Genomic DNA, 27260 nt, shown 5'->3' with positions numbered 1-27260 from the left:
TCTCAATCTAAAACGACTGTTTCGGTGGTTTGTAATAAAGTTACCCCATCCAAAAGATAGCCTGAGTTTTTTTTAATAACAAAACTCAATTTTTCCATTTTTTTGGGTTTAAAAAGCTGGTTTTAAATGAAAAATGGTTCTTAAGTCACGTAGAGTGGTTCCTACCACTCTAAGCATGCTCATCTAGCAGGAATCAGGTTTGAATCAAACTAAAAAGAGAGAAATTCATAGGAAACTTTTTTTTATTGTAAAACATCAGTTGAAAAAAGCTTGAAACCACATCAAGCGTGTTTTTTAAATGTAAAACCACAGCCATCGTAATGTTTTTCTTCATTTCGACAATAAAAAACATCAAGGTAACTACTTGATTAGAATAAAATGAAACTTGAACTAGAACTTGAAAAGAATAGATTCAAAAATTATAAACGCTCGAAAGGAAATTAAGAATAAGGCACAGAAATCACAAAATTTTTAAAATAAATGAGGCACATGATATCGTGAACATTATCCAAGGTGCACTCACAGCAGTCTTTGATCTATGGCTTCAAGTCAACTGAAAACCGTGCATTCTCTCCAGGTATGATCCTTGGGATTCGAATCCTGCAGCAGATGCGACGAGATTCAGAATTCCCCATGTATCAAAGTTACCCCTTCAACTTGTGTTGTTTCATGTTTTAATTCATAGTAAATCGTAGAATTGAGTTACAGAAATAAAAAAAAGACAAAATCATCTTAAATAGTTGTGTAATCAGAAAATAACTCGCCCGAGTTCAGAAGGCTGCTCAGTTGGTGGCACTAGAAGAGGTTAGGACAACAAACTGAAAACAGCTGATATCACGGATAACACATAAATCATTGTTGCCAAAACCATTTTACTGTTTCAATCAATTGGCGATGTCAGCGCACTCTGAAAAGTGATTCTTGAAATCCTGAGACCACAGGGGGTCGCCAATTGTAAAATTAAGCCCGCCGGAACGGTTCAAAAATAAAAAACAGGTTTTTATAAAGTTACCCCGTCAGTCTAAAGTAACCCCGGTTTACGGTAATACTAAATTATGTATACTTAAAGGTGTAAAATAACATTCTTTGAAAAAAAAATTAAATAATCAAGGTACTTTATTTTAAAGTTTGTTCCCAGGTTTTCATGCCATTCTCCTGTACTCGGAATGAGTTCCATGATTATAGATTAGAAAAAAAAAAAAAAACAATTTTTAAAAATCTGCTGTACAACAACACTGGTTTTTTATCACCATTTTTTATTTTGAAGTTAAAAAATAGGGCATGTAACATCTTTGCTGCCATTCTCCTGGGCAACATTTTTTGTTTTAAACTAAAAAAAAAACAAAAAAAAAACAATTTAATTATATTTGTAGTGTATGATGAGGTTAGAATAGAAAAATAATTCTTTACCTTAATTATAATCCTGAGCCTAACAGGCTCAGTATTATGTACAGGCACGTTAGTAACAGGCACGTTATAAGGATAACACTCTCCTGGCATAAAAAAGTTATGCTCCTGGCGCAAAACGTCATTTTCCTGGCGCAAAAAAAAGTCACTCTTCTAGCATTTTTTTTATAACGCACTGGTAATACATCCAGTAGAATAGAATTTATTTCCAATACATTAGTTAGAAAATAAGAGTATGATAAAAAATTGTAAGGGGAGCTTAGATTTTTCCCCATGGCTTAACAGGATATTTTCCCAATGGAAACTGGTTTTAGTGCAGATTAGTTATTAAAATTTGATATTTTTAATAACTTATTCATTAACGGCTGTAGAAGAAATGTTTTTACATTTTTGCAAAGAAAAAAGTACTAAAAGTAAGGAAGAAGCTTTAAATTCTGGGGGGCGGGGGGCTTGAGCCCCTACTTGCCCCCCTTCCCCATATGGGCGCCCTTGGAATTAGGTAAATACTTTTCTAATTTAGAAAATTTGAATTAGGAAACAATAGAACTTAACATGAAAATTGTTTTTAGTTTTTTGGTTTAGAATTTTAGTATTTGTCATTCGATTTTTTTCCGTCAAAGTAACTGTCCGCTATTCGGAGTTTAAGTTATTCAGAGTAAATAATATTGAAAAAGCTATGTAAAGGGACTGGAACTCGAAGAGATGAATACTATTTGGGAGTGTCCGTTAAGGGAGGTTTTACATAGATTTTGTTTTGTCATGCAATAACATACTTTTTGATAAAGTTTACAGTTTTTCTTTATTACTATACAATTAAATTTTTAATAACCTTTGATAAACTCATTTTTGACACTCCCCTGGTGTGTGAAAATGTCACCCCCCTATTTTGAGGGGTGTAGCATAGTTAAAGTGAGTTCCCTCTACTTTTCTCTTAATATGTTCCCAATAAAGAGTAAGTATGATTTTTTTTTCAGATGTTTGAAAGCATTTTTATTTTAAAAAAAAGTTGTGATTGGAAAATCGCCCAAAAAAAAAAAAAATCGCTTACTTTAATCCCTTTTTTCATTTGGATTTCTGATAAGTCAATTTTTTCTTCTCAATCTTAAAATTTCTGTGGCATATTTTGTTTGATTGAACTCTCGTTATTTTGATCTCCGATTTCTTCTTAATCTACGAACGTCTGGAAAGGATGTGATACATGTTCCTGTATCAGCGCTTGTAATTTCACTTAGTTCTAGCAGATTTTTTCTTTTTTAAACCTCACGGCACTTTTTTTTTTTAAATCCCTCCTCTCTCGTTTTGTCTTTACACTTAATGATGTTTCTTTTATAGGGTAGCTGAAAAAACGAACGCTTCGCCATATATTTTTAAAATTATAATACAAGGGATGTTTTTAAAGTAATTACCGATTTGAAATGAATAGGAACAAGTACAGATAGACCAAAGAAGTTTACTGCACAAAAAGCTACCATTCTTACACTATTGTTCGACATTGCTCCCGTGATTTTCCAAGCATTTTTTCATAGTGTGGTATAGGTTTTTTATACCTACTCGTAGAAAGTTGCCACCAGTGTAGTCATCCATGGGACAACATGTTCTTCGAGCTCTCGACCGCCAAGGAAAGACTTTAGATGCCAAAACAAATACAAAAACTTGTACCACGCTATGACAAATGCTTGGAAAATCACGGGAGCAATGTCGAAAAATAGCGTAAGGGTGATAGATTTTTGTGCAATAAATTTCTCTGCTCTTACAGCACTTGATATTATTAATTTCAAAACGGTACTTACTTAAAAACAGCCCTCGCATTAAATGACAGTGTTAGTAATATACAAGACGTTTGTGCTAACTAAACGTCTGTATTACTTTCCGGGACACCAACTTCGATTTTCTGTTATCACTTTTAACTCTCTCTCCTATTCTCTCAAATCACACTGGTTCCACCAAAATAGTTCAAATATATCGTTTTTTACTTCCTTTTACAAAAAAGGAAGTATTGTATTCGCGAAAAAATTTTCACACAAAAATCGACCTTAATTTTTATTTTGCTCACCCGCGAATGAATGTTGAATTTTTTTTTCGACTCGACCACACGTGGATAAGTGCCTAAGAACGTATAGACACGCGAAATATCCATTTTGATGATTCCCGAGTTAATTACAACAAGTTTTCTCGTGACGTCTGTATGTACGTATGTATGTATGTGCATATGTGCGGATATGCGTATGTATGTCGCATAACTCAGGAATGGTATGTCCTAGAAAGTTGAAATTTGGTACGTAGACTCTTAGTAGGGCTTAGTTGTGCACCTCCCCTTTTGGTTGCATTCGGGTGTTTTTATGGGGGTCTTTTGCCCCTTTATGGAGGAAATCATTGTTGATTTCGATGTAAACTCAAGTGGCGATACAATTTGGCGGACACTTGGCGATATATCGCCAGTCTTTTGGTCACCATGTTTTGTCGCCAACTTGGCAACAAATTTGGCGTTTTTTTTAAAAAAAATCTGGTTTCAATTTAGCCATTGTTGGTGATTTTTAGAGAGTAAACTATTGAATAACATTAAATTACCAGTAATGGAAAAATGACATTAAATTGGAGCAAAAGGAAGTCATGTGAGGCACACATCAGATCGTTTTTTTTTTTTTTTTTTAAATATTAAAGCAAGCAATTGTTTAAAAACATAGTGACTCTCTTTTGGATAAAGAGAAAAATATTTAGTGTTAAACATTCTGTAAATTTTTACACATTAGCATTTTAAAAATGTGAATATTTTACGCTCTAACGATTTTCGATCGTGTAAGAGCACAAGAAACGAAAGTGAAATAAATCATGCAACTAAGTTACAATACAATAATGATTACCATAAAAAAATTTTAAGTCTTGAGTTTATGGGGAAAAAACTAATAAACCAATAATTTGTTTATTAATTTTTTACACATTATTTATCCCAGTTATTTTTCTTTTTTCATCACAAAATTATGTATCTATTTCTAACCCTAGAGAAGTCGCGTTTCCTTTTGTTACGCTAGTGCACGCGCTTCGATCTTTTTCCCGCCGTAGCGATCCGGTAGACGAAAGCAGAAGAAAGGAAGTGCTGGGGAGAAAATGATACCTGACTAGTGTGGCGCACTATTGGTCTAAATGACCAACATATATTTCCAAAAGCTATGCAACCTTGAAATACCGAAGAAAATCCTCAGAAATAAGTGTGTGGGCTGAGGAGAATCTGACCTTCAGCTTCACAGATGGGCCCCAGTATTAGAATGAGGGGTGGTGGGATAGAGCGAAATATCTGACAACGGGCGGGGAATCGACCGAAGAGCGACTTCTCTAGGGTTTTAACTGTTCATACAGTGGCTCCCAAAAGTGTTCGTACACTTTGAAATTTTTTAGTAAAACCAAAATAACTCGAAACTGAATTCGAATATGAAGTCCAATATTTTTTTCACATTGTTCCTATGTCATTCTAAATACAACCCATTGATTTTTTTCAAAATATTGACGGATCTTCTTTTTGAAATGGGTCAAAAAACGAAGAGACAGAGAAATAACACACCACAAAAGTCATCGTACGCTCAAATATTTTTGAATAAATTCATGATTAAAATTATCATATGCCGTTTTATTAATATTTCTGCATTGTGTTGACCCTTATAAGTCATTAGGTTTTAATTTTCTGTTTATTTATTCCTTAATATTGTGCTTATTACTATAAAATGACTGGGTATTCGTAAAAAACCGCAAACCACCATTCGAAATTTGAATTTTTTTCCCACAGTAGCAGTAAATTGGTTTGAAATGTCTCTAATATAGTTAATTTATTTGTTTGTATAGTAAAGTGCTTAATAAAATGCTTTAAAGAAAGGAATCGGAGCGAAAACAAGGTAAGAAAAGTTCAACCGGCAAAGTTGACAAAGCGTGATCGGCGATTTAAAGTTAAAAAATTTATGAAAAATACACATTTGAGTGCTGTAAAAGTTTCTACAGAGTTAAAAGAAAAATTTCATGTTTAATTTTCACCTAAAATTTTTCACCAAGTTCTCTGATTAACTGGATTAAATGGGACCTCTTCCCGCAGAAATTTTCTCGGTCGTGCGAAAAACAGACAGCTTAAGATTTTCGTCGCAAAATCAATGATAAATAAGCTCAAAACGTTTTAGAATTACGTCTTACTTACAGATAAAAATGAATTTAACATTTTTGGTTAAATTGTTGCAGAATTGTAAATAGAAAAAAAAATAGGAACTTAATCTTAAGAACTTAGTTGGAACTGTTAATCAGGACGGTGCGGAAGTGTTCTAGTGTAAGGGTGCATATCAGCATCAGAACTAGGTAGTTTGGAATTTTTTGATAAAATAATGAACCATGCTATTCCTTTAAATATTTTAAAAACCAATTTTGAACTCTTAGCCAAAAATTTGGTTATTGGAAATAACTTTGTTCTTATCAAGATAACGATAAGAAGCACACGATTTTCAACATTTGCGTCTAGTGCCTCGAAAATTGTCCTAAAGTTTAGAAAATATCCCTCAATCTCCAGATTTGAACTTAATATAACGTATTTAGAGATATTTGGAGGTTAGATTACGAAAATACGGCAAAAAAAATGAAAATAGAGCTAGAATTAGTAAGACTCGAAGTGTGGTTGAACACTTACTCAGAAATTGCGCAAAAAAAAGAAGGAAAAGAATGAAATCTATTCCCAGACGTTTAAAAGGTGTTATGAATACTGTACGATATTCTACAAATTAATAACTTAATAAAAAATTAAATTACTCAATAATATATAGACCGGTTTTTGAAGTGTACGAAGACTTTTGTGAGATAAAATTTCCGGCACTTTTTGGTTTTTGATTTAAAAAAAAAAAAGTTTTAATGTTTTTAAAAAACTTTTAAAGTAATTTGTTAAAAATCGATCACAGATCTTATAATTAAATACCTATTCCGAAATATTAATTCTAACCAATGGATTGGGGCCTATTTCGTTGAAAGTCGTAGGTGTACGAAGACTTTTGGGAGCCACTGTATTTCACAATAAGTTAAAATAAAACCGTTTCCTTGCACCTCCTCTTTCTGTACGGGATTCATAGGGCAGCGTCTGTTCAACTTGACGATTTGCACGCTAGCTTGGAATTGTAATTCAACCAGACGTCTACTTTTATCCGTGACATCACCCCCCCCCTTTTTGTCTCATTAAGCGACGCAAATGATTTAGTTCACAGTTCCTCCCACCACTCGAAATAAATGTCAAGCCATCATCGGTTCATTCATCTTTGTCTCCGACTGGGAATTCTGTGGCAAAATTTTAACTGTTCGAACGAAGGGAACGCTTTTCACGGAAAGCGGTGGTGGAGGAGTTATATTTATCCCGTGACTGCACACCTCCTATTGCACCCTCAAGTCGTCTGAATTGGAGATGACGAAGGTCGGGCGAACAGGACTTTGCAGGGCACGTTGCTGGGCTGAACATCCGCTATTGATCTTGACATTTAAAGCGAGAGTAGTGAAATATCCTCGTCAAAATAAACGAGTTAAATTTATCAATAATAATAAAAGCAATAATAATGATGTTAACAAGAGAAAAAGTTATCACGATTATTGGGATTGATTTTTCAATAATTCGTTATAATTTTTATAACAACAACAATAATACAATAAATATTAACAATAATAATCTTTACTAATAATAAAGCTGAAAGTCTCTATGGATGTCCGGAGGATGTCTGGGTCTCTGTGACGCGCATAGCGCCTAGACCGTTCGGCCGATTTTCATGAAATTTTGCACAAAGTTAGTTTGTAGCATGGGAGTGTGCACTTCGAAACGATTTTTTCGAAAATTCGATGTGGTTCTTTTTCTATTCCAATTTTAAAAACAAAACTATCATAAGATGGACTAGTAAATTACGAAATTATCATAACGTGGAACCGTAACATGGGCACAAGAAGATTGGGCGAGATACGAAATTATCATAACGTGGAACCGTAACATGGGCACAAGCCAACTGGCGAGAAAATTCACCATATATTGTTTGTAAACATACAGGCGAACCAAAAGACCTTTTATTTTTTCTATTACGGGCAAAGCCGTGCGCGTACCACTAGTAGTAATATAAAAGCGGATGATGCAGACTACTATTTTAGGGGGGGTTCATGCTGAAGAATTCCTCCCCCCCCTTTCCCTACGAATGAACCTGCGGTTTTCTTGTGAAAAATTTCTGCAACTGCTCGGGGGTCAATAAAAAGCACCAAATCTGTCAGGAACAACATAGGGGAATTTGGGGCAATGTGTGAAATGGTAAGATGACTTAGTCTTTTCAAAGTGAACAAATCGGGAATTTTTTTTTTATTTTTGAAAATTACAGTACATAAAGAAGGAACATTGCATTTCATAATAATTTTTGCTTTGAAACAGTATTTTTAATTTTTGGCAGTAAATTTGAGTCTTCAAAAAAGAAAAAAAAAAAAAACAGTGGAAAAATTTCATTTTTTTTCCTGGAGCAAAATGGAAAGTAAAATATTTTTCTTATGAAATATTTTCTATCCGATTATAAAACATGTTTTTGATCGTATGAATCAGTAAATAAAAGGTTGAATGAATAAATGAAAAATTAACAAATAATTAAATGATTAAATCAAGAAGAAAAATTAATGGTCAAGTAAAAAATTAATGATTAAGAAAATAAGTGAATGAATGAGTAAAATAAGTGAATTATTAAATGAAGGAATGTAAATGAATTAATTAATAAATGAAAAAGTAAGTGATTTATATTAAATGATTGAGTGAGTCAATGAAACAAATTCACTTTGCCCCATCCACTTCGTCCCGTATGTACTTGACTTATTGTACAATTTATTTAAAATGTAAATAAGCTTAGTATTATTTATTAATATTGCATTGAATATTAGGAGGTCTCAATTAATATTTAAAATGTTACTGACAATAACTTTATCATTTTATAGAAACACTAGTGGTACCCGCACGGCTTTGCCCGTAATAGAAAAAATTAAAAGGTTTTTGGTTCGCCTGTATCTTTACAAATAATGTATGGTGAATTTTCTCGCCAATTGGCTTGTACCCATGTTACGGTTCCACGTTATGATAATTTCGTATCTCGCCAAATGGCTTGTGCCCATGTTACGGTTCCACGCTATGATAATTTCGTAATTTACACGTCCATCTTATGATACTTTTGTTCTCAAAATTGGGTTAGAAAAAGAACCACATCAAATTTTCAAAAAATCGCTTCGAGGTGCACACCCCCATGCTACAAACTAATTCTGTGCCAAATTTCATGAAAATGGGCCAAACGGTCTAGGCGCAATGCGCGTCACAGAGATCCTGAGAGACAGACTGAGATCCGGACAGAGTGAGATCCTGAGAGACAGACTGAGATCCGGACAGAGAGAGATCCTGACAGACAGAGAGACTTTCAGCTTTATTATTTGTAAAGAAAAACAATTTTTGACTTACAACAAAATATTACAATATGAGCATCATTTTTTTTTAAAAATTGCCTGTATTACCAAATGCTTTAATCTTCGGTGATATTTTTTTCCTGGAATAGACTACATATGGTACTACATAGTTAAAGTAACACCGGATAGGTGGAGCTAAAAGCAGAAAATATTTCACCATTTCACATTGCTCCGCTATTTCACTTTTCCCCATGTTCCCCTACATAATAGGACAACAACATTACTAATAAATTTTATAAGCAATGACAAGAAGTTATATTTTAAATGTTTAATTTTTTAAATAAATTGAAAAAATACTATAATCATTCCCATTTTATCCATAAATTGTTTTGAACACAATGTGGATGCATAATAGGGTCTACGTTTTAGAGGTAGCGGGTCACGACCTCCATGATTCTCACCCTATATCTTTCTTAAATATGAAAACAACAATAATAATTGCAACAAGCACTAAAAGGATGATGTAAATGGGAGCATATTATCCTGATGATAGTAATGATAATAATAACACAATAAAAAATAAAATAAATAAATAAACACAATTCAAGCAGTACTCTTGTTACGTTTTCTGTACCCACTCTTCAATAAAATTACATTTGTTTTGAGCTGAAATGATTATACTCACCCCCTTAATGGTAAGCCCGAGCATACTCTGGTTGGTCTTTGTATTTGAACTTCGAACAGACGTAAGCTCGCCGCCGACATGATTAAGCAGTTGATGTGACAAAAAAGGCTATATTTTTAATTTCTAGAAAATTGAAAAAAGCGCAAATTTTGTGTTTTTAAAACATCTCAGGCCACGTAAAAGAAAAAACGATTGAAACTGATTAGGAAATCTGTAGAAGTGGTTTTTTGTGGAAGACGCAAGAGATGGATTTTTTAAGAACAACTAGAGCGATCATCTGTTCTATAACTGAGTCACAGATTCAAATTCCAACCTTGATTCTAAAGTAAAAATTTGCTAAAATGTTATTTTGTATATAATATGGTATAAAAATTGTAATTGAATAAATACTTAGATCAAACTACCCTTTTTGCTGAGTGAAAGGAAGGACAAGATGGTGAACGTACTGCAGTCACCTCCTCATGATGGTTCCTGAGTTGTTATTGCAATTAATTAATATCATATTACAAACGAAAAGCTTCACGGTGCATATTCATTGCGAAAAGTAATTTTTTAACAGCAACTAAAAAACAAAAAAAGAAAAAAGGGAAAAAAAATACAGCAATCTGGCGGGAAAATCTTAAAAACGAGCTGATGTGTGCATCACATGACTTCCTTTTACTCCAATTTAATGTCATTTTCCCCATTATTGGCAATTTTAATGTGATTCAATAGTTTACTCTCTCACTAGTGGCCAAATTGAAGCCAGATTTAAAAAAAAAGAAAAAAGCCAAATTTGTCACCAAGTTGGCGACAAAACTTGGCGACCAAAAGACTGGCGATATATCACCAAGTGTCCACCAAATTATAACACCACTTGAGTATGCATCGAAATTAACTGATTTCTCCCAAAAAAGGGGCAAAAGACCCTTTTAGAAACACCCGAATGCAACCAAAAGGAGAGGTGCATAACTAGACCCCACTAGGAGTCTACGTACCAAAATTTCACCTTTCTAAGACATACCGTTCTTGAGTTATGCGACATACATACGCACATCCGCACATACGTACATACGGACGTCACGAGAAAAGTCATTGTAATTAACTCGGGCAATGTCAAAATGGATATTTCGGGGGTTTATATGTTCTTAGGCACTTATCCGCGTGTGGTAGGGTTGAAAAAAAAACTCAACATTAATTCGGGGGTGAGCAAAATTGAAATTAAGTCCGAATTTTGAGTGAAATTTTTTTCGCGAATACAATACTTTCTTTTTTGTAAAAAGAAGTTAATATGATTCCACGAGACTTTATGGCTTATGTAACACCTAAAAACATGCTAATATTTTAAAAGAATGCTAATATTTTAAAAAACGAATGACGAGAGTGTGCTACAGTGGCTTCATTTGAGACCACCTAGTTGCATCCCTTTTTTCAGCCGACTCTCACGATGGCTTCAACAGAATTCGAAGGCCGTCAGCCTGTCTTAACTTAGTAATTTCATGTTCTGTGACTCAAACAGTTAAAAAGTGACACTTGAATGTTATTCTAGGATCATTCCATATAAAAACAACAGGTTTTCAGAAATTTTTGCTCCACACCATTTTTGATTTTGATGAAACTGTACTCCCAAACTGCCATATTTTTTCGTGGAAAAAATTTTATTTCTGATGCATATTTTTTTTTCCTTCCTAAAACGCAAATTTAAAATATTTTTGTTTTAATTAAGAAAAATACTTTAAAATTTGATGTCTTTTTTAAATCATGTTTTCAAATTTGTTATGTCAAACCCAATCTGAATACACAAAAACGTTTGTCTTTCTAAAGTTATTTTCCCCACACTTAGGATGCGAAGACTTTTATTATTGCTATTAGAAGTCGCATAGCTAAAATATCGATTCGTTATCCACCCTAATATGTGTATGTCATTGATTCCCAAGCATTTCAAAGTCGTGACACCCTTGAATAAGTTGAAACTATTTTCTCACGGCACCCGAGTTGTTGTGTGTATGTTTGTATGTTATGGAAATAGTTTATAAGCATCATGCTTGCGCATTTGTATAATTTTGTGGAAAAAATCAGTAAGTATGTAGGAACAAGGTTCCCATTTAATTATTTGCTCATTGTAAGAAGGCTTTTTAATGCTTGCATGTAGAGAAATGGTGCCATTCTCATATGTTATTTTTTTTAATTCCTTTTACAAAAAAGGAAGTATTGTATTCGCAAAAAAAAAAAAAGAAAAATCACTCGAAAATCCACCTTAATTTTCATTTTACTCACCCCTGATCGAATATTGAGTTTTTTTTCGACTCGACCACACGTGGATAAGTGCCTAAGAACGTATAGACACGCGAAATATCCATAATGATGATTCCCGAGTTAATTATAATGAATGTTCTCGTGACGTCTGTATGTACGTATGTATGTGCGTATGTATGTCGCAGTACTCAAGAACGGTATATCCTAGAAAGTTGAAATTTGGTACGTAGACTTCTGGTGGGGTCTAATTGTGCACCTCCCTTTTTGGAGACACTCGAAATATCCATTTTGACGACCTCCGAGTTAATTACAGCGAATTTTCGCGTGACGTCCGTATGTACGTATGTGTGTGCATATGTGTGTATGTGTGTATGTACCTCGCATAACTCAAAAACGGTATGTTCTAGAATGTTGAAATTTGGTACGTAGACTCCTACAGGTGCCTAGTTGTGCACCGTCTATTTTGGTTGCATTCGGGGTGTTTTTAAAGGGATCTTTTGCCCCTCTTTGGGGGGAAATCATGGTTAATTTCGATGTAAACTCAAGTGGTGTTATAATTTGGCAGACACTTGGCGATTTATCGCCAAGTGTCTGCCAAAAGACTGGCGATCAAAGACTGGCGACCAAAAGACTGGCGATATATCGCCAGTCTTTTGGTCGCCTTGTTTTGTGGCCAACTTGGCAACAAATTTGACGATTTTTTAAAAATTTGTTTCAATTTGGCCATTGTTGGTGATATTTAGAGTAAACTATTGAATCACATTAAATTTACCAATAATGTGGAAATGACATTAAATTGGAGTAAAAGGAAGTCATGTGATGCACACATCAGCTCGTTATTGAAGTAAATTATCGGAAACCAGATAAGATTTTATGAGTAATTATGGCATCTTTTTTGTTTTATTAACATCAAAGATTTGATACCAGGCACACTTTGCGGCATCTACTTTCAGAGCTTTTAGCATATGTAAATCAGTGAATTCTCCTGTTTCTCCAAAATGATGTGCCTAAGAGCAGTCAACGTATTTTCACACTGAATAAATTCTTTTTTCAACGCTTTAATAGTTTGTTTGCACCATCTTTCCAAAGAGATTCATTTATCTTTCTGTTTACCACAAAGCAACCGAGAACTAAAACGATGTTCATGCTTTTCTTACCTCCATGCTATTTCAGAATGAGAACAAGAAAAAAAGGTCGAAAGAAAAGAGACAGAAAAGTTCCACTTCCAGGTGTTAGGCGTTTATCTTTGGAATATATAAAAAATCAACAACTGCTGGAAGTGATGTTTTGAGTGGTTGCTATGATGCAATTGTATGTTTCAAATCGACTATGTTTGTTGCTAAATATGAATGCTTTTTTCTGTTAAAAATGTTATAATATAGCGTTTCCTAACCTTTTCACTTTTAGGGATCCTTTTTTGGTATTTTCCAAATTCTAGAGAATTGTGAGAGAATTTTTTAGAGTCAATATTTATGTTAAACACCAATAAATGCAAAAAGAAAAAAAAAATAGAAAAAAAATGAGAAAAGATTTATTTTTATGAGGCAGTTTCAAGGTAATATAATGATGACAAAATTAAATATATATATATATATATATAAAGAGCACGTATACAATGTAGGAGCATTTCATAGATTTGTTTTTCTTTATGAACAATTGCGCGTAGTGTTATAAAATAATTATTTTTTTAACTTGCAGCAATATCGAGCATCCAAATGCATTAATGACTGAATGCAACAGTACTTTTTTGGAACATTTTTCACTTCTAAATAACTAAACGCGTATGATCTAACAAAAGGAAATTTAATTTCGTGAATTATGGGATGTATTCACAATAAATTAAGAAAAAAATGCTTTTTTTTTTTCATAAAATGTCTGTTTAGATCATGTTGTAGTAATAATTTTAACTCAAGACACAAGCACTTCTTGAAATATTTTTCATTCTTGAATGGGTTACAAAGCATAGTATTAAAAGATGACCCCCCCCCCCCCACCCTTTTAATTCGGTTCTGTGCTTTGTTAATGAATATCACGTTTTCAATACTGGAGCACTTCGTAAAATAGTTGAATAATTTTCATTTTTGAATGAGCACATCAGTCTTAACATCTTTTTACTTCCTTTTACAAAAAAGGAAGTATTGTATTTACAAAAAAATTTTCACTCAAAAATCGGCCTTAATTTGCATTTTTCTCACCCTCAAAAGAATGTTGAGTTTTTTTCCGACCCGATCACACGTGGATATATGCTTAGGAACGTACAGACACTCGAAATATCCATTTTGACGACTCCCGAGTTAATTACAACGAATTTTCTCGTGACGTCCGTATGTACGTATGTATGTGCGTATGTGTGTATTTATCTCGCATAACTCAAAAACGGTATGTCTTAGAAAGTTGAAATTTGGTACGTACACTCCTAGTGGAGTCTAGTGGTGCACCTTCTCCTTTGGTTGCATTCGGATGTTCCTAAGGGGGTCTTTTGCTCCTTTTTGGGGGGAAATGATTGTTAATTTCGATGCAAACTCAAGTGGTGTTATAATTTGGCGGACACTTGGCGATATATCACCAGTCTTTTGGTCACCAAGTTTTGTCGCCAATTTGGCGACAAATTTGGTGATTTCTTTTAAAAATCTGGTTTTGATTTGGTCACTGTTGGTGATGTTTAGAGAGTAAACTATTGAATCACATTAAAAGTGCCAATAATGGGGAAATGACATTAAATTGGAGTAAAAGGAAGTCACGTGAGGCACACATCAGCTCGTTTTCTTTTTGAATTCGGTGCTGTATTGAATACTACGAATATATTGATCAATAAAATAGTGTGTTCACTTACGCATTCAATGGGGGAGCACTTTGTAAAATACTTCATTATTTTTCCGTTGTAAATGAGCAACAACATAGTTAAAACTCTAAAAAGAATAAAATTCCCTTTCTTGCATTAGGTGCTGCATTGAAAACTATGAATATGGGATAGTGACCATAATACCGTTTTCACTAGCGGCTTCAATCCAGTCCGTAAAAGAGTTAAATAATTTTTATTTCTTAATGACGAACAGTATAATATAAACTAAATGAACTTGTTTTTCTCAAATTTGGTGCTGTTTTGATTACTGCGAATATCCTAATGATTAAAATGCTGTTTTTTTTAGCCTACTTTCCCAGTAAAAGTCAGAAAAAGAAGAAAAAAGCATGAAAGAAGGCTTAATGCATTTTAAAAATATCCCGAAAAGCAAAAAAAAGTCAAAAATAAATAAAATAATTAAATAAATATCGAAAAATTAAAAATTGGAAAGTAGGGTATTGAGATTGGGAAAAATGTCTGTCGGTCTGTCTGTCTGTCGGTCTGTCTGTCTGTCCCCCCCTAATAACTTTTGAATGAATAGTTCGATTCGAACAAACTTTTTTTTGTTCGAAAGATCTCGGCAAGGACACCTCATTCCCATATTTCGCTTTTTGGTTTGAACTATTTTTTGTTCAATTTTGAACAGTTCAAAAAAACTTAACATTGGCTCCTACGGGGAAATTCAAGGCAATTCCGAACTGTGAGGCGAATTTGCTTCAAACAAACTTTGTAGGAAAAAGCTTTTGATGAAAAACTTGTATATAAAATATCTTTTTGATTTGAACAATTTTCTGTTCAATTTTGAACAGTTCAAATCCCTTAACATTAGCGCCTACCGGGAAACTGAAAGTCAATGTAGATTCCGTACTTGAAGGCGGATTTACTTCAAACAAATTTTGTTGGAAATAGCTTTTGACGCCGAACTCCAGACTCCGACTCCGAGAATTTAGGGGCACCTGAATCCGAATCCGACTCCTGTGCCCGACAATTAATCGGACTCCGACTCCCCGACTTCGACTATGACTTCCTAACTTTGGCAAAAATTTATACACGGACAAATGACAGACTCCGATTCTTGGATATTCGATTCCGACTCCTTCATCCCAAAATTAGATTGACTCCGACGCTATGGTTTTAATTGTGAAATAATTATTGTTGATGTGATTTGTTTTTATTTTAACGCTAAAGTTTCTAATTAGGTATTCAGTTTTCGGTGAATAAACTCGAAGTCATTTATGTTTCTACATAAAGATACGCGCAGACGATTTTTTTTTTTTTTTTTTTTTGACAATGAAAAGTATTTCTTTACGTTGACATTTTATTGTTTTTATTTATCTTGATAAGTGCATTAATTCATTTAAAAAATTATTTTTGGCAACAGGGGAAAAAGAAACGATTTTTTTTTTTTGATAGGATGTATTTATTTTAATGAGCTTATTAATTATTATTTTTTTTTCGTTTTGTAAGCTGTTGAAGAATTTTTTTTAATGGAAAAAAGTGTATTAGCTGCTTTGCTTAAAAGTTGCTGCTATTTTATTTGTTCGTTTTCTTTTTTTTTTTTTTTTCTTTTTTTTTACGCATCTAATTTTTTTAGATGAGTGAGGAATATTTTATTCCTAGAAAGTAGCTTAAAACATTGGAAAAATATGTTTGAAACAATTTGCGATTTTAGCTATTTTGAGAACATTGATCAGGTACTAGAAAGTAGTATGGGTATACGGGAAAGTAGGCTCGTCTAGTTCTAGACAGAACTTCTTGTCTTGCTATTCAATGTTAGAGCATCATGTAAAACATTTAAATAATTTTTCGTATGAGCAGGTACATGATGTAAAAAAAGGATTTTTTTTTTTTAAATTCGGTGCTATATTGAAAACTATGAATGAGTCAATGAATAAAACACTGCATTAGCTTATGTATTCAATACCTCAACACTTCCTGAAATATTTGATTTTTTTTTTTTTTTTTTGAGTGATAGATAGTATAATGAGTCTATGAGAATGAATATGTTTTTCTTGAATTTGGTGCTGCTTTCAAGATCAAAATTTTACGATAACTTACGTTCGGTCATTTACGGTAATGTTGAACCAGTGGAAAAAACTGTGCACGGCTAGATCATATTTTTTAGTAATTAGACTTTAAACGAAACTTTAGAATTGCCGAGGCGGCACACAGTTGCCAAGGTTACAATGTTAAGTTTTCAATTTTTTTTTTTTACAAATCAATAGTAAGTTGAAAATGCTATACAGTGCACCTTACTCGCTGTAAAATTTAACAATTCTGGTCAATGTTTAGAAGCTACTTTGGAACGACGGTTGGAAGTTTTTGGAATATCTCGCCCTACATTGTAATATTCTATGCATTATAGTTAAATTAAAATCCTAGTGGGAAGGATGTCACATTCGGATGTTCCCTTAGGAACATCCGAGTGCAACCAAAAGAGAAGATGCACAACTAGACCGCACTAGGAGTCTAAGTACAAAATTTCAACTTTCTAGGACATACCGTTTTTGAGTTATGCGAGATACATACGTAAATACACACATTCGCATATACGCACATACATACGGACGTCACGACAAAATTCGTTATAATTATTTCGGGAATCATTATTATAGATATTTCGCGTGTCTATACGTTCTTACGCACTTATCCACGTGTGGTCGAGTCGAAAAAAAAAAAAAAAACCCCTCAACATTCATTCGGGGTGTGAGTAAAATGGAAATTAAGGCCGAGTTTTGAGTGAAAATATTTTCGCGAATACAATACCTCCTTTTTTGTAAAAGGAAGTAAAAATGGAAAGTTTTAAAACAATTAGACATTTTATTTTTCCTTGTAAAGGTTTCACTTCTTTTATTAAAATTCTTTGTTTTACATCTCGTTTCTCGCGTGGTTCATATTGACCCTAAGGGCAAAACATTCGTTTTAAATGGTTTTTGAATCACACATTTCTTAACTTAAATAACTATACAATAATTTAGGAATTTATTTTTCACTTTTAAACCAATTTTGATGCAAAAACACGGTTCGTATATTGCTCGGAGTACTACAATTGCGTAAATGAATAAAACACTGTATTCAGTTTAGTATTCAATACAGAAGCATTTGGTGGAATATTTTTCTTCTTTGGATAAACAACTCTGCATAGTAAACGAGTGTTTTTCTTCACCGACAGTGAAGTTCACTTCACCTGAGATTCCTAACGGAAGCGAAGTGATGCGGAAGAGGGGGGAGGGATTTTTTTCTCTCCTCTTCGTCTGAGTCATTCGACATCCCAGCTTTATCAACCCTGAGATCATCCAACATACAAGTTCGGGATCTAGCACCGGCACGGTTGTGGAATCCCGCTGCAAGGAGCGGGCGAAATTTAGTTGTATAGTGGAAAAAATGATTTCGGATTTTTAAGGGCAATGTCGGAGAAGTGCAAAGATTGGTGAACGAAACTGCATCGGGATATGGATTATATAAATCGTGGAAGTGAAAAAAATCTTATTAAAATTACGGATTTTGAAAGATATTAGCGCAAGCTAGTTGCATATATTTTGGATTTATAAACAAAAGGATGTGTCATTAGTAATTTGTTTCTTTAAACATTTTAAAGAATCCGATGAAATAACGAAATAATACATTACAAAAATCTGCAGATTTCGGGATATTTCATATTTTCTTGAAAGAGTTTTTATTTTTCAATCGGATACTAAGTAAGTATTTCAAACGAATGATATGTGTCCTAAAGGTTAGTACCATCTTTAATATTCTATTTAATTTATATTTTCGTTTTTCTCCCAGTGCTACTTGCCCTTTCTAATCAAGTCAACTTTTCATGGTCATTTGTTATGAAAAATTGTCTAAATTTTCAACCACTGATTGTGATTTTAAAATTTAGTTAGATGTGCAGTGAGTAGTAAATAATTTTGAACTCTTGTTATCAAAAAACGTTTTTTAGAAGAAACTTATACGTTTTGCATTGTACATGTTTTGTAGAAAAACAATTGGGTTATTATTTATTTTTAAATTACACATTAGTTTGAAAGCAAATTCCTTCAATTTTCTTGATTCGTAATTTAATATTTGTAATTTTCGAAAATTAAAATTTCTGACGACGTTCCCTTAAAAAATTGCTAGTTTTTGTTAATACTATTTTCGTAAAATTTCTCTTCTCTTTGTCAATTGGAACTGAATTTCTTCTATTATTTTTCATGCAAGATAACTGAATCCTAGTGCTTCATTTAACATAGCGCAAAGAAATCAGTAAAAAAAATTTTTTGAACGAAAGCTTTTTTTGAACTTAAAATTTAAGTTATTTGCATGAAATGCTATTGTTTTTGAACCCTATTTTTGAAGCTTAGGCCTCCATTTACAAGTGTATTTGTGTGATTTTTTATTGTTTTTTTTTACACATCTTCATTTAAGGAAATTTTTATTGATTTAAAGTAAGAGATGTAAGAACTGTGCCGAAAATTTGAAGTTTTAATTCAAACTTATTTAGTTGTTTATTCTATTCACAAATTTAAATTTTACGTGAGTCTAACTTTAAAACTCTCTCGTGCATTTTTAACTTGTCCAATAGAGAATGTTAGCCACCGCTGTCAGTAAATATATTGCATCCTGAACTTACCGTTTGTAAGAGGTAAAAAGTAACTGAAATAGTTTTAGCATTAGAATGGCGGAAAATACTAAAAAGCGACCACCTAAGCTAGCCAGTCTCTATGCCCTGAAAAGATCAAGTACTTCGCCATTTTGTAGAATAACGGGAAAGAGTCATTCTATGGACGAACATCATTATGTATTTTCTTCCGATGATTACCCCAAATTCGAAAGTTTATCCGGTTGCAGAATCACAGAAAAACAGAAGCATTTTAAGGATTACAAATACGTTTATCCCATACTTGATTTTGATGGATGTACAAGAATGGTGACCGAGCACGATTTTCACTGTAGAATCACGGCCAAGTACAATGCGATGGCAGGCCACAAGTACCTGTACCCTTTGCTCGGGACAACAACAGACAAAACCATTGAGGATATGGTTTCCGTGGTTGAAGATGAATCCATGCAGAGTATCCTTGTTCCGTCTGAAGTGGAACTCATCGTGCGTGGGGGAATTAAAGACGTGCTTAAACTGAAAGAGAGCGAGGATTTGTTTATTTTCAGCAAGGAAGGTTCCATGTTTCCTGCAGCTGTGAAAGAAATCCTAGGTAAAGCTGGCGAGCAGAAGCAACAGAAGTTCGGTAGAAGACATACTTTGCCTGTGAATTTGAAGATTAATCTAGCGGCCACTGAAGATGTAAGTTCTCTGCTCCAGATAAAACTGCTGAAAGATATCAAGAATGAAATTGAAATTGAAAAAGAAGAGAATGTACCAGCCAATGCATTTACTGCGGAGGAACTGCCGTCGATTTCAGAGATTCTTACGGATGTTCGAAAGACAAGGCCTAAACGACCTGGTAAACAAAGGCGTAAAGAAGTTCAGGACCAAAAGAGGCGCAAACTTACGGACGAGTCAAAAATAACTGAAATGGAGAAAGAAAATGTTTCTTGCAAAAAAATGGAAGTAAATGAGGTTGGTGAACCTAACGGAGAGACTGAAATCATTGAGGCAGTAACTCCGAAACTTAGTAGATTAGAAAAATACAAACTAAAATTTAAGAAATTTGAAAAGCACGACGCAGTCGATTCCGGTAACAGATTGACGTTAGTTGGCGCGTTTGATGTAAGTGAAGCTGTAGAGTTAGATTTCAATGAGTCCATGACTCTTGATGTGAAAGAATCAGAGAAAGTCACTGCAACAGGGTGTGAATCTGTTCAAAGTGAAGTCTTGACTCTTGATGTGAGAGAATCTGAAAATGTTACTTCAACAAAGTGTAAAACTTTTCAAAGTGATAGCAGTATATCTAAACTTAGTTTTCACGAAGAAAACCAAACAGATGATAGTCATATTCATAAACCTTCTGCCACGATTGTCGATGACAGCAATGCTGCGTTTAAACCTTTGAGTGCCAGCAGCTCGAAATCTTCCTTAGAAAGCCAAGGGAAAAATAGTGATGGTTTCAAGTCACGCTCTTTATCTAAAGATTGTAGTCACGAATCCTTAATTCATAGTAGCTTAGAGGAAATATATGGGTGGGATTTGAAACGGGAACTAGAAGACTTAAAATCATTTTCGGGTAAAACTCTTCCAAAAGTCAAGTCTGCGAAAAATTCAGGCTCCACACGCGAATCTGAAGTAGAGGCTAAATCTTCACCGAACGGTAGTATATTCAAAACTAATGATTTAAAATGTCCTTTGATTGAAGAGAGTACTGATGTGGATGGTGTGACAGTCGAACCATTTTTGACAAATATCGAGCTTAACGATTCAAAGCAAGAAAAAACAAATTCGGTAGAAATTTTGGCTAAGGTAGGCATCAAAAGCAATTCTAACTGCTCAAAACACAAAGAACAGCTCAACAGCTTAAAACTTACAGGAAAAGAGGAACATAATGTGTTGAAAGAATATGAAAATAACGTGAAAGAAAATGTAACGCATGACCTCAAGCATTTTAAACTAGAAGAAAATACCAGAGACGTAAACGGTGTACAAAATTTCGCGAAAGGTATTTCAATGAGCTCCAAAACTTCTAGTTCGTCTGAAGATAGGTTTTCTCAAGATACTGAAATGCACAACGTAAGCGATACAAGCAATAATAATCAGACCAAATTATTGAAGAATGAAGTCAATGTAGAATCAACTGGTTTCTTGTCTGCAGCAACAGACCAAAAAGAAATTTCAAGTGATGGTTTCCACTATTTTTCTGGAAATGGCGAACCTTCTATTCCCGATGTTTTAAAGCTAGAAGATAAATTTTCTGAGCACTTTTCCGAGATACGTGGCGAAAAATGTAGTTCAATAAATCAAGCTGGTCTCGAACACATTGCTGAGTATCAGTTCTTGGAAGTTCAAGAAAGCTGCAAAAGAAAACATAAGTCGGAAAATTTGAATCAAGTCGAGGATGAGTTAAAACGCTTGAAGCACGAAGATTTTTCTGAAAAAGTCAATCCTCAAAAATCTAGTTTACAGTGTATCGACAAGTTGCTTCAGTCACGTGAGGATGTAAAAAGTATTGACGATAGTATTTTGAATAATTGTGAAGGTGATATAAACTCGAAGGTCATTATGGAAACTGAAGCAAAGGAAGAAATGGAAGAGAATGAAATTATTGAAAAATTGTACCATTTTGAGCAACATATCGACAGAGAGGATATATCTGGTAGGAAAAAAGTTGATGAAACAGGTAAGTATGTTTTCTCTGATAAAATATGTTCAAATGATGATAAAAACGTGAAAAATAATATTTTTGAAGACGGAAATATTAAAAAGGGGGACAACCACACTGAAAGACAGCTAAGTGTTTCTCACGACGGGGTGCTGCGTAGACACTCGGACGAAGGTATGGATCGAAAGAGATCTGCTGTTGAAGAAAAAGTATCATTATCCCCCAAAGGTTCGGTTTTAAGTGATAACAGGGATTTAAATAAATGGGAAACTTCTAACAATCTAGTTGAGGCAACTACGCAAAATTCTGATGAGACTGTTTTGTCCCCGAGTAGTTCCTTAAGCTGTACGCAAAACGCATCAATCAATTCCCACCGTTTGCATGCTGCCCAGTATTTCAAACTAAATGATGTTGTTGACTTTGACAATGTCCCGAAATCTGCAGAAGACACGCTTTCGTTCACCTTCGATCTCGATGAGTTCACAATTTCCGGTGAATCATTACAATTGGAAAAGCGCTTGCCCGTCACATGTGGTTTCTTGCGTGAAAAAGTTTTATCTTCGTCACAGAAGTGTGAAGCGTTAGGTATTTCTTTGTCATCTGGCAACAATACAAGTATTCAGCAAATGGATCCTGAAACAACATTTACTGCCAAGTGGAACTTGTCTCCGTCACAAGAGGTTTGCACATTTTCACTATTTATTGTTAACATACTAGAAACATTTAATACCAATCGTTGTAAGGTTCTTTCGTAATAGGTTTGCGCACTTACTATTTTTTACACTTAACATGCTCTAAAACAGTATTGCCCAGCCTTTTACTGCCTTAGGGCTGCTTCTCATTTTGAAATCATTCTTACGAGCCAGAACACATATAAAATTTTAAAACATCATTCGTTTTTGAATAACATGGGAAAATATGGAAAATGAAAGAAAACTGCAAAGCAATAATTGTTGTTATCAATTACTAGACGCTTTGATATCAATTACTAGACGTGGGCAGTTGGTTGGGCACCCCTTCTCTAAAAAAAGCATAATGACACTTCTTTGCTTTCTTCTATATACGAAGCATAAAAGAAAGTATTGGATTCGTAAAAGTGTTCTATTTTCGTATTTTGGCAATTTTCATGTTTTTACCCATATACCGCCTAGCCTCTTACTTTTAAGACAGTTTTACTTCATTTCTATATTAAAAACATGTATTCCAATGCCCCTATGTTGCAAATCCCGTCTAGAGTTTGATCTTTCCTGTTTGGAGTACGTCAAGAGTTAGATCCAAGGACGGATCTGACGGAGTTGCGGTGAGGGCGATCGTCTTTTCTTTGAGCCGAGATACAGGAATTTTCTTAAGGTATATATTTGTTACTAAAGTTCCAAAAACGAGCAATTTTAGATAATGTTCGATGGCGTTTGGAGAAAGGACGCTCTTTCCCGGGATTCTTCCGGAATTGAGGCCTTGAAAGCGAAATTGTAGACCATCTCCTATTTCTCTAGATAGGGACCAGAACTTTCAACAGGTTTTTTTTCGAAATCGAAGCTCAAAAACCTGAATTTCAGACGATATTGGTTGATATTAGAGACATGTTCGAGGGCTCTCGAGCGATGGGGTGCAATACACTCCTCCGAAATATTTTAGAAGTTGAAGTTCCAAAGAGTAAAGGGTAAAAAATAAATCCCTCCCTCCTTGAAATTTTTTTTAGATCCGCCCTTGGTTTGATTTTCTGCATCGCATTAAAACTGAAATGAAACTTGTTACCTTATGTTTTTGGGGTAACTATAAAGATAGCGTGACTAAAGAAACATAGATTACGACAACGTTAAATTGTAAATAAGGGATGGTAACTATATTTAAACATAATTTTAAAATGAATTTTACAAAGTTTATGCTTAAACTAAGTCAGGTGGTTAAAGTCTTCTATACCCATTTTTAGCTTTTTTGGAAAATGTCTATCTGTCTGCAAAAAGAATTATACAGTAAATACATTTAAATACAGCAGTCCTAAGTTATGTTGCTCTTGTCCGCAGAAAAGGAAAAGGAGCACATTATAACCGATGTCATTCAGTCTTACAAAGAGGCTAATCACAAGTAAATAAAGTGTACTTACTCCAAAATGCTAGTTCAGGACAGTATTTTAAATTACTATATTAATAAAGAATACATTATTTTCGTAACAGTAGATTAATTTGTTTACTTAACTTTATTTTATTTTTTAAAAGGGGGGGGGGGAATAAATTAAGAAAGAAATAAAAAAGATAAAAGGAATCTGCTAACATTTTGTTCCGAAAAACTTTTTGTCTATTTGAAATCAACAGTCGAAAATCCTTCATCGTACTTTGGAATTTTGATTCCTTCAATTTTTCCCCCACTACTACTGCGGTGTCGAAAAAAGCGCAAGAGTTTTTACTTCCTTTTACAAAAAAGGAAGTATTGTATTCACGAAAAATATTTTTCTCAAAAATCGGCCTTAATTTCCATTTTGATCACCCCCCGAATGAATGTTGAGTTTATTTTTCAACCCGACCACACGTGGATATATGCCTAGGAACGTACAGATTCCTGAAATATCCATTTTGACGATCCCCGAGTTAATTACAACGAGTTTTCTCGTGACGTCTGTATGTACGTATGTATGTGCGTATGTGTGTATGTATGTCACATAACTCAAGAACGGAATGTCCTAGAAAGTTGAAATTTGGTACTTAGACTCCTAGTGGGGTCTAGTTGTGCACCTCCCTTTTTGGTTGCATTTGGGTGCTCCAAAGGGGGTCTTTTGCCGTATGTGTGTATGTATGTCACATAACTCAAGAACGGAATGTCCTAGAAAGTTGAAATTTGGTACTTAGACTCCTAGTGGGGTCTAGTTGTGCACCTCCCTTTTTGGTTGCATTGAGGTGCTCCAAAGGGGGTCTTTTGCCCCTTTTTGAGGGGAAATCATTGTTAATTTCGATGCAAACTCAAGTGGTGTTATAATTTGGTGGACACTTGGCGATATATCGCCAGTCTTTTGGTCGCCAAGTTTTTTCGCCAACTTGGAGACAAATTTGGCGATTTTTTTTTTTTTTAAATTTTCATTTTAAAATCTGGTTTCAATTTGGCCGCTGTTGGTGATATTTAGAGAGTAAACTATTGAATCACATTAAAACTGCCAATAATGAGAAAATGACATTAAATTGGAGTAAAAGGAAGTCATGTGATGCACACATCAACTCGTTTCTTTTGCAAAAGTAAATGAGAAGAAAAAGCTCGTTACATTCGAATAAGCAATACAATGGGACGCGACATAGCGATGGGTTTCTCTCATCAGTTTTAGTGAAAGTTAATCTTTTTTAATCACGTTGTTTTAATTTACTTTTGTGAACAAAATTTATAATATGCATAACGTTTTGTTGGGATTAATTGATTAATTTCATGTTTCGAATGCTCAACGAATACGAGTAACCGAAGACAATTGAAGATGTAGAACATGTTAACATACATTGACCACCAATACTGACAAATGTAGAACAAGTTTCGTACGTTACTATCATACTTAATAACTTGGTAATACACAGTAAAATTTCTTTTAAAAGACTGAAATCAGTTTAATTCAGTTTGCTAAAAACCAGGCACACACAACTCAACACACACTACATCCAACTCACGTTTTTGCATTGAGAAAGGGGTTCCTTAAAACCGCGAAACACGTGTGTGCAATATCTTGCAATATTTGTGCATAAGGTACGTTGTTTTTTTATGGTTACATTGCCCAAGGTGTTTAGCGTAACTCGTTCATTCAACATATTTTTTACATAAAGAAATTTTTACTGTACTAATTTCAAGTAGTTTTTTATATGAAGGATCTCCATTTTAAACTGCTAGTCATATTTTAATAGTCATCGACTGCCGAAAAACTTCTAAGACATTGTACAGTTAGCAAACATTAAAAAATAATATTCAAAAAACCATTTAAAATGAATTAGTATCTTTATCTTGCCCCTATGGGTCACTTTGAAATGTAACATAAAATAAAAGTACTTTTAAAAAATACTAACCATTAAGCACTTTTCATAATGCATTCAAAAGGACAAAATAACTTTTCTGAATCAGAAAGGACAATTTAATTATTCCTGTAGTTTTCAATTATTTCAAGAAAATGAAACCACAAACGAAGAAAAGTGCGACTCAAGTCATGAAGAGAATTTTTTATCATTATCTAGCTTTCAATCATAAATTTGAGTGTTGAACTATGAATATCTGGTAAAGTTTGGTTTGAAATGACTTGACCCACACTTTTCTACGTTTGTGGTGTCATTTTCTTGGAATTATTGAAAACTACAGGAGTACTTAAATTGTCCTTTCTGATTCAGGAAAGTTATTTTATCCTTTTGAGTGCATTATGAAAAGTGCTTAGTATTTTTTTTAAAAATTCTGTTATTTTATTCTTTTTAGTGTAAATGTATTTCCAAAGTAGAATAATGTTACCATCACGAAACTTCATCTCATTTTTTCATATACAGTGGCTCCCAAAAGTCTTCGTACACCTAGACTTTCAACGAAATAGGCCCCAAATCATTGGTTAGAAATAATATTTCGGAATAGGTATTTAATTATTAGATCTATGATCAATTTTTAACAAAACTGCATGAAAAGTATTTAAAAAATATTAAAACTTAATTTTTTAAAAATCAAAAACCGAAAAGCGCCGGAAATTTTATCTCACAAAAGTCTTCGTACACTTTATAAAATGTCTATATATTATTGACTAATCTAACTTTTGATTAAGTTATTAATTAGTAGAATATCATACAGTATTCATAACACCTTTTAAACATCTGGGAATAGATTTCATTCTTTTTCTTTCTTTTTTTAGCGTAATTTCTGAGTAAGTGTTATACCACACTTCGAGTATTACTATTTCTAGCTTTATTTTCGTTTTAAAGCCCTATTTTCGTAATCTAGCCTCCAGATATCTCTAAATACGTTACATTAAGTTACAATGTGGAGATTGAGGGGGTATTTTCTAAATTTTAGGACAATTTTCGAGGCACTAGACGCAAACGTTGAAAACCGTGTGCTTCTTATCGTTATCTTGATAAAAAACAAAGTTGTTTTCAATAACCAAATTTTTGGCTAAGAGTTCAAAATTGGTTTTTAAAATATTTAAAGGAACAGCATGATTCATTATTTCATCAAAAAATTACAAACTACCAAGTCCTGATGCTGATATGCACCCTCACACTAAAACACCTTCACCGTCCTGATTAACTGATCCAACTAAGTTCTTAAGATTAAGTTCCTAATTTTTTCTTCTACTTACAGTTATACAACAATTTAACCAAAAATGTTAAATTAATTTTTATCTGTAAGTAAGACATGATTCTAAACTGTTTTTAGCTTATTTATCATTGATTTGGGACGAAAAGCGTAAGCTTTCTGTTTTTCG

General features: G+C 33.7%; 1 protein-coding gene across 4 annotated transcripts in view; it reads left to right on the top strand.

Moving 5' to 3' along the window:
* The window catches only part of LOC129221576 (obscurin-like), a 294822-nt gene that overhangs the window by 52372 nt on the left and 215190 nt on the right, over nucleotides 1-27260 (top strand). For 3 of the 4 annotated variants that reach the window (XM_054856082.1, XM_054856081.1, XM_054856080.1), the window contains exon 1: nucleotides 21544-22518. The exons of the other annotated variant lie outside the window; for it this stretch is intronic. In XM_054856082.1, the coding sequence (XP_054712057.1) occupies nucleotides 21739-22518 (780 nt within the window). In that variant the 5' untranslated portion in view covers nucleotides 21544-21738. Of the gene's footprint in view, nucleotides 1-21543; nucleotides 22519-27260 lie in introns of those variants that run through there. 4 annotated transcript variants of the gene reach the window in all.

Source organism: Uloborus diversus, chromosome 4, assembly GCF_026930045.1.
Source record: "Uloborus diversus isolate 005 chromosome 4, Udiv.v.3.1, whole genome shotgun sequence".
NCBI lineage: Eukaryota > Metazoa > Arthropoda > Arachnida > Araneae > Uloboridae > Uloborus > Uloborus diversus.
This window is presented reverse-complemented; position numbering and strand designations above follow the sequence as displayed.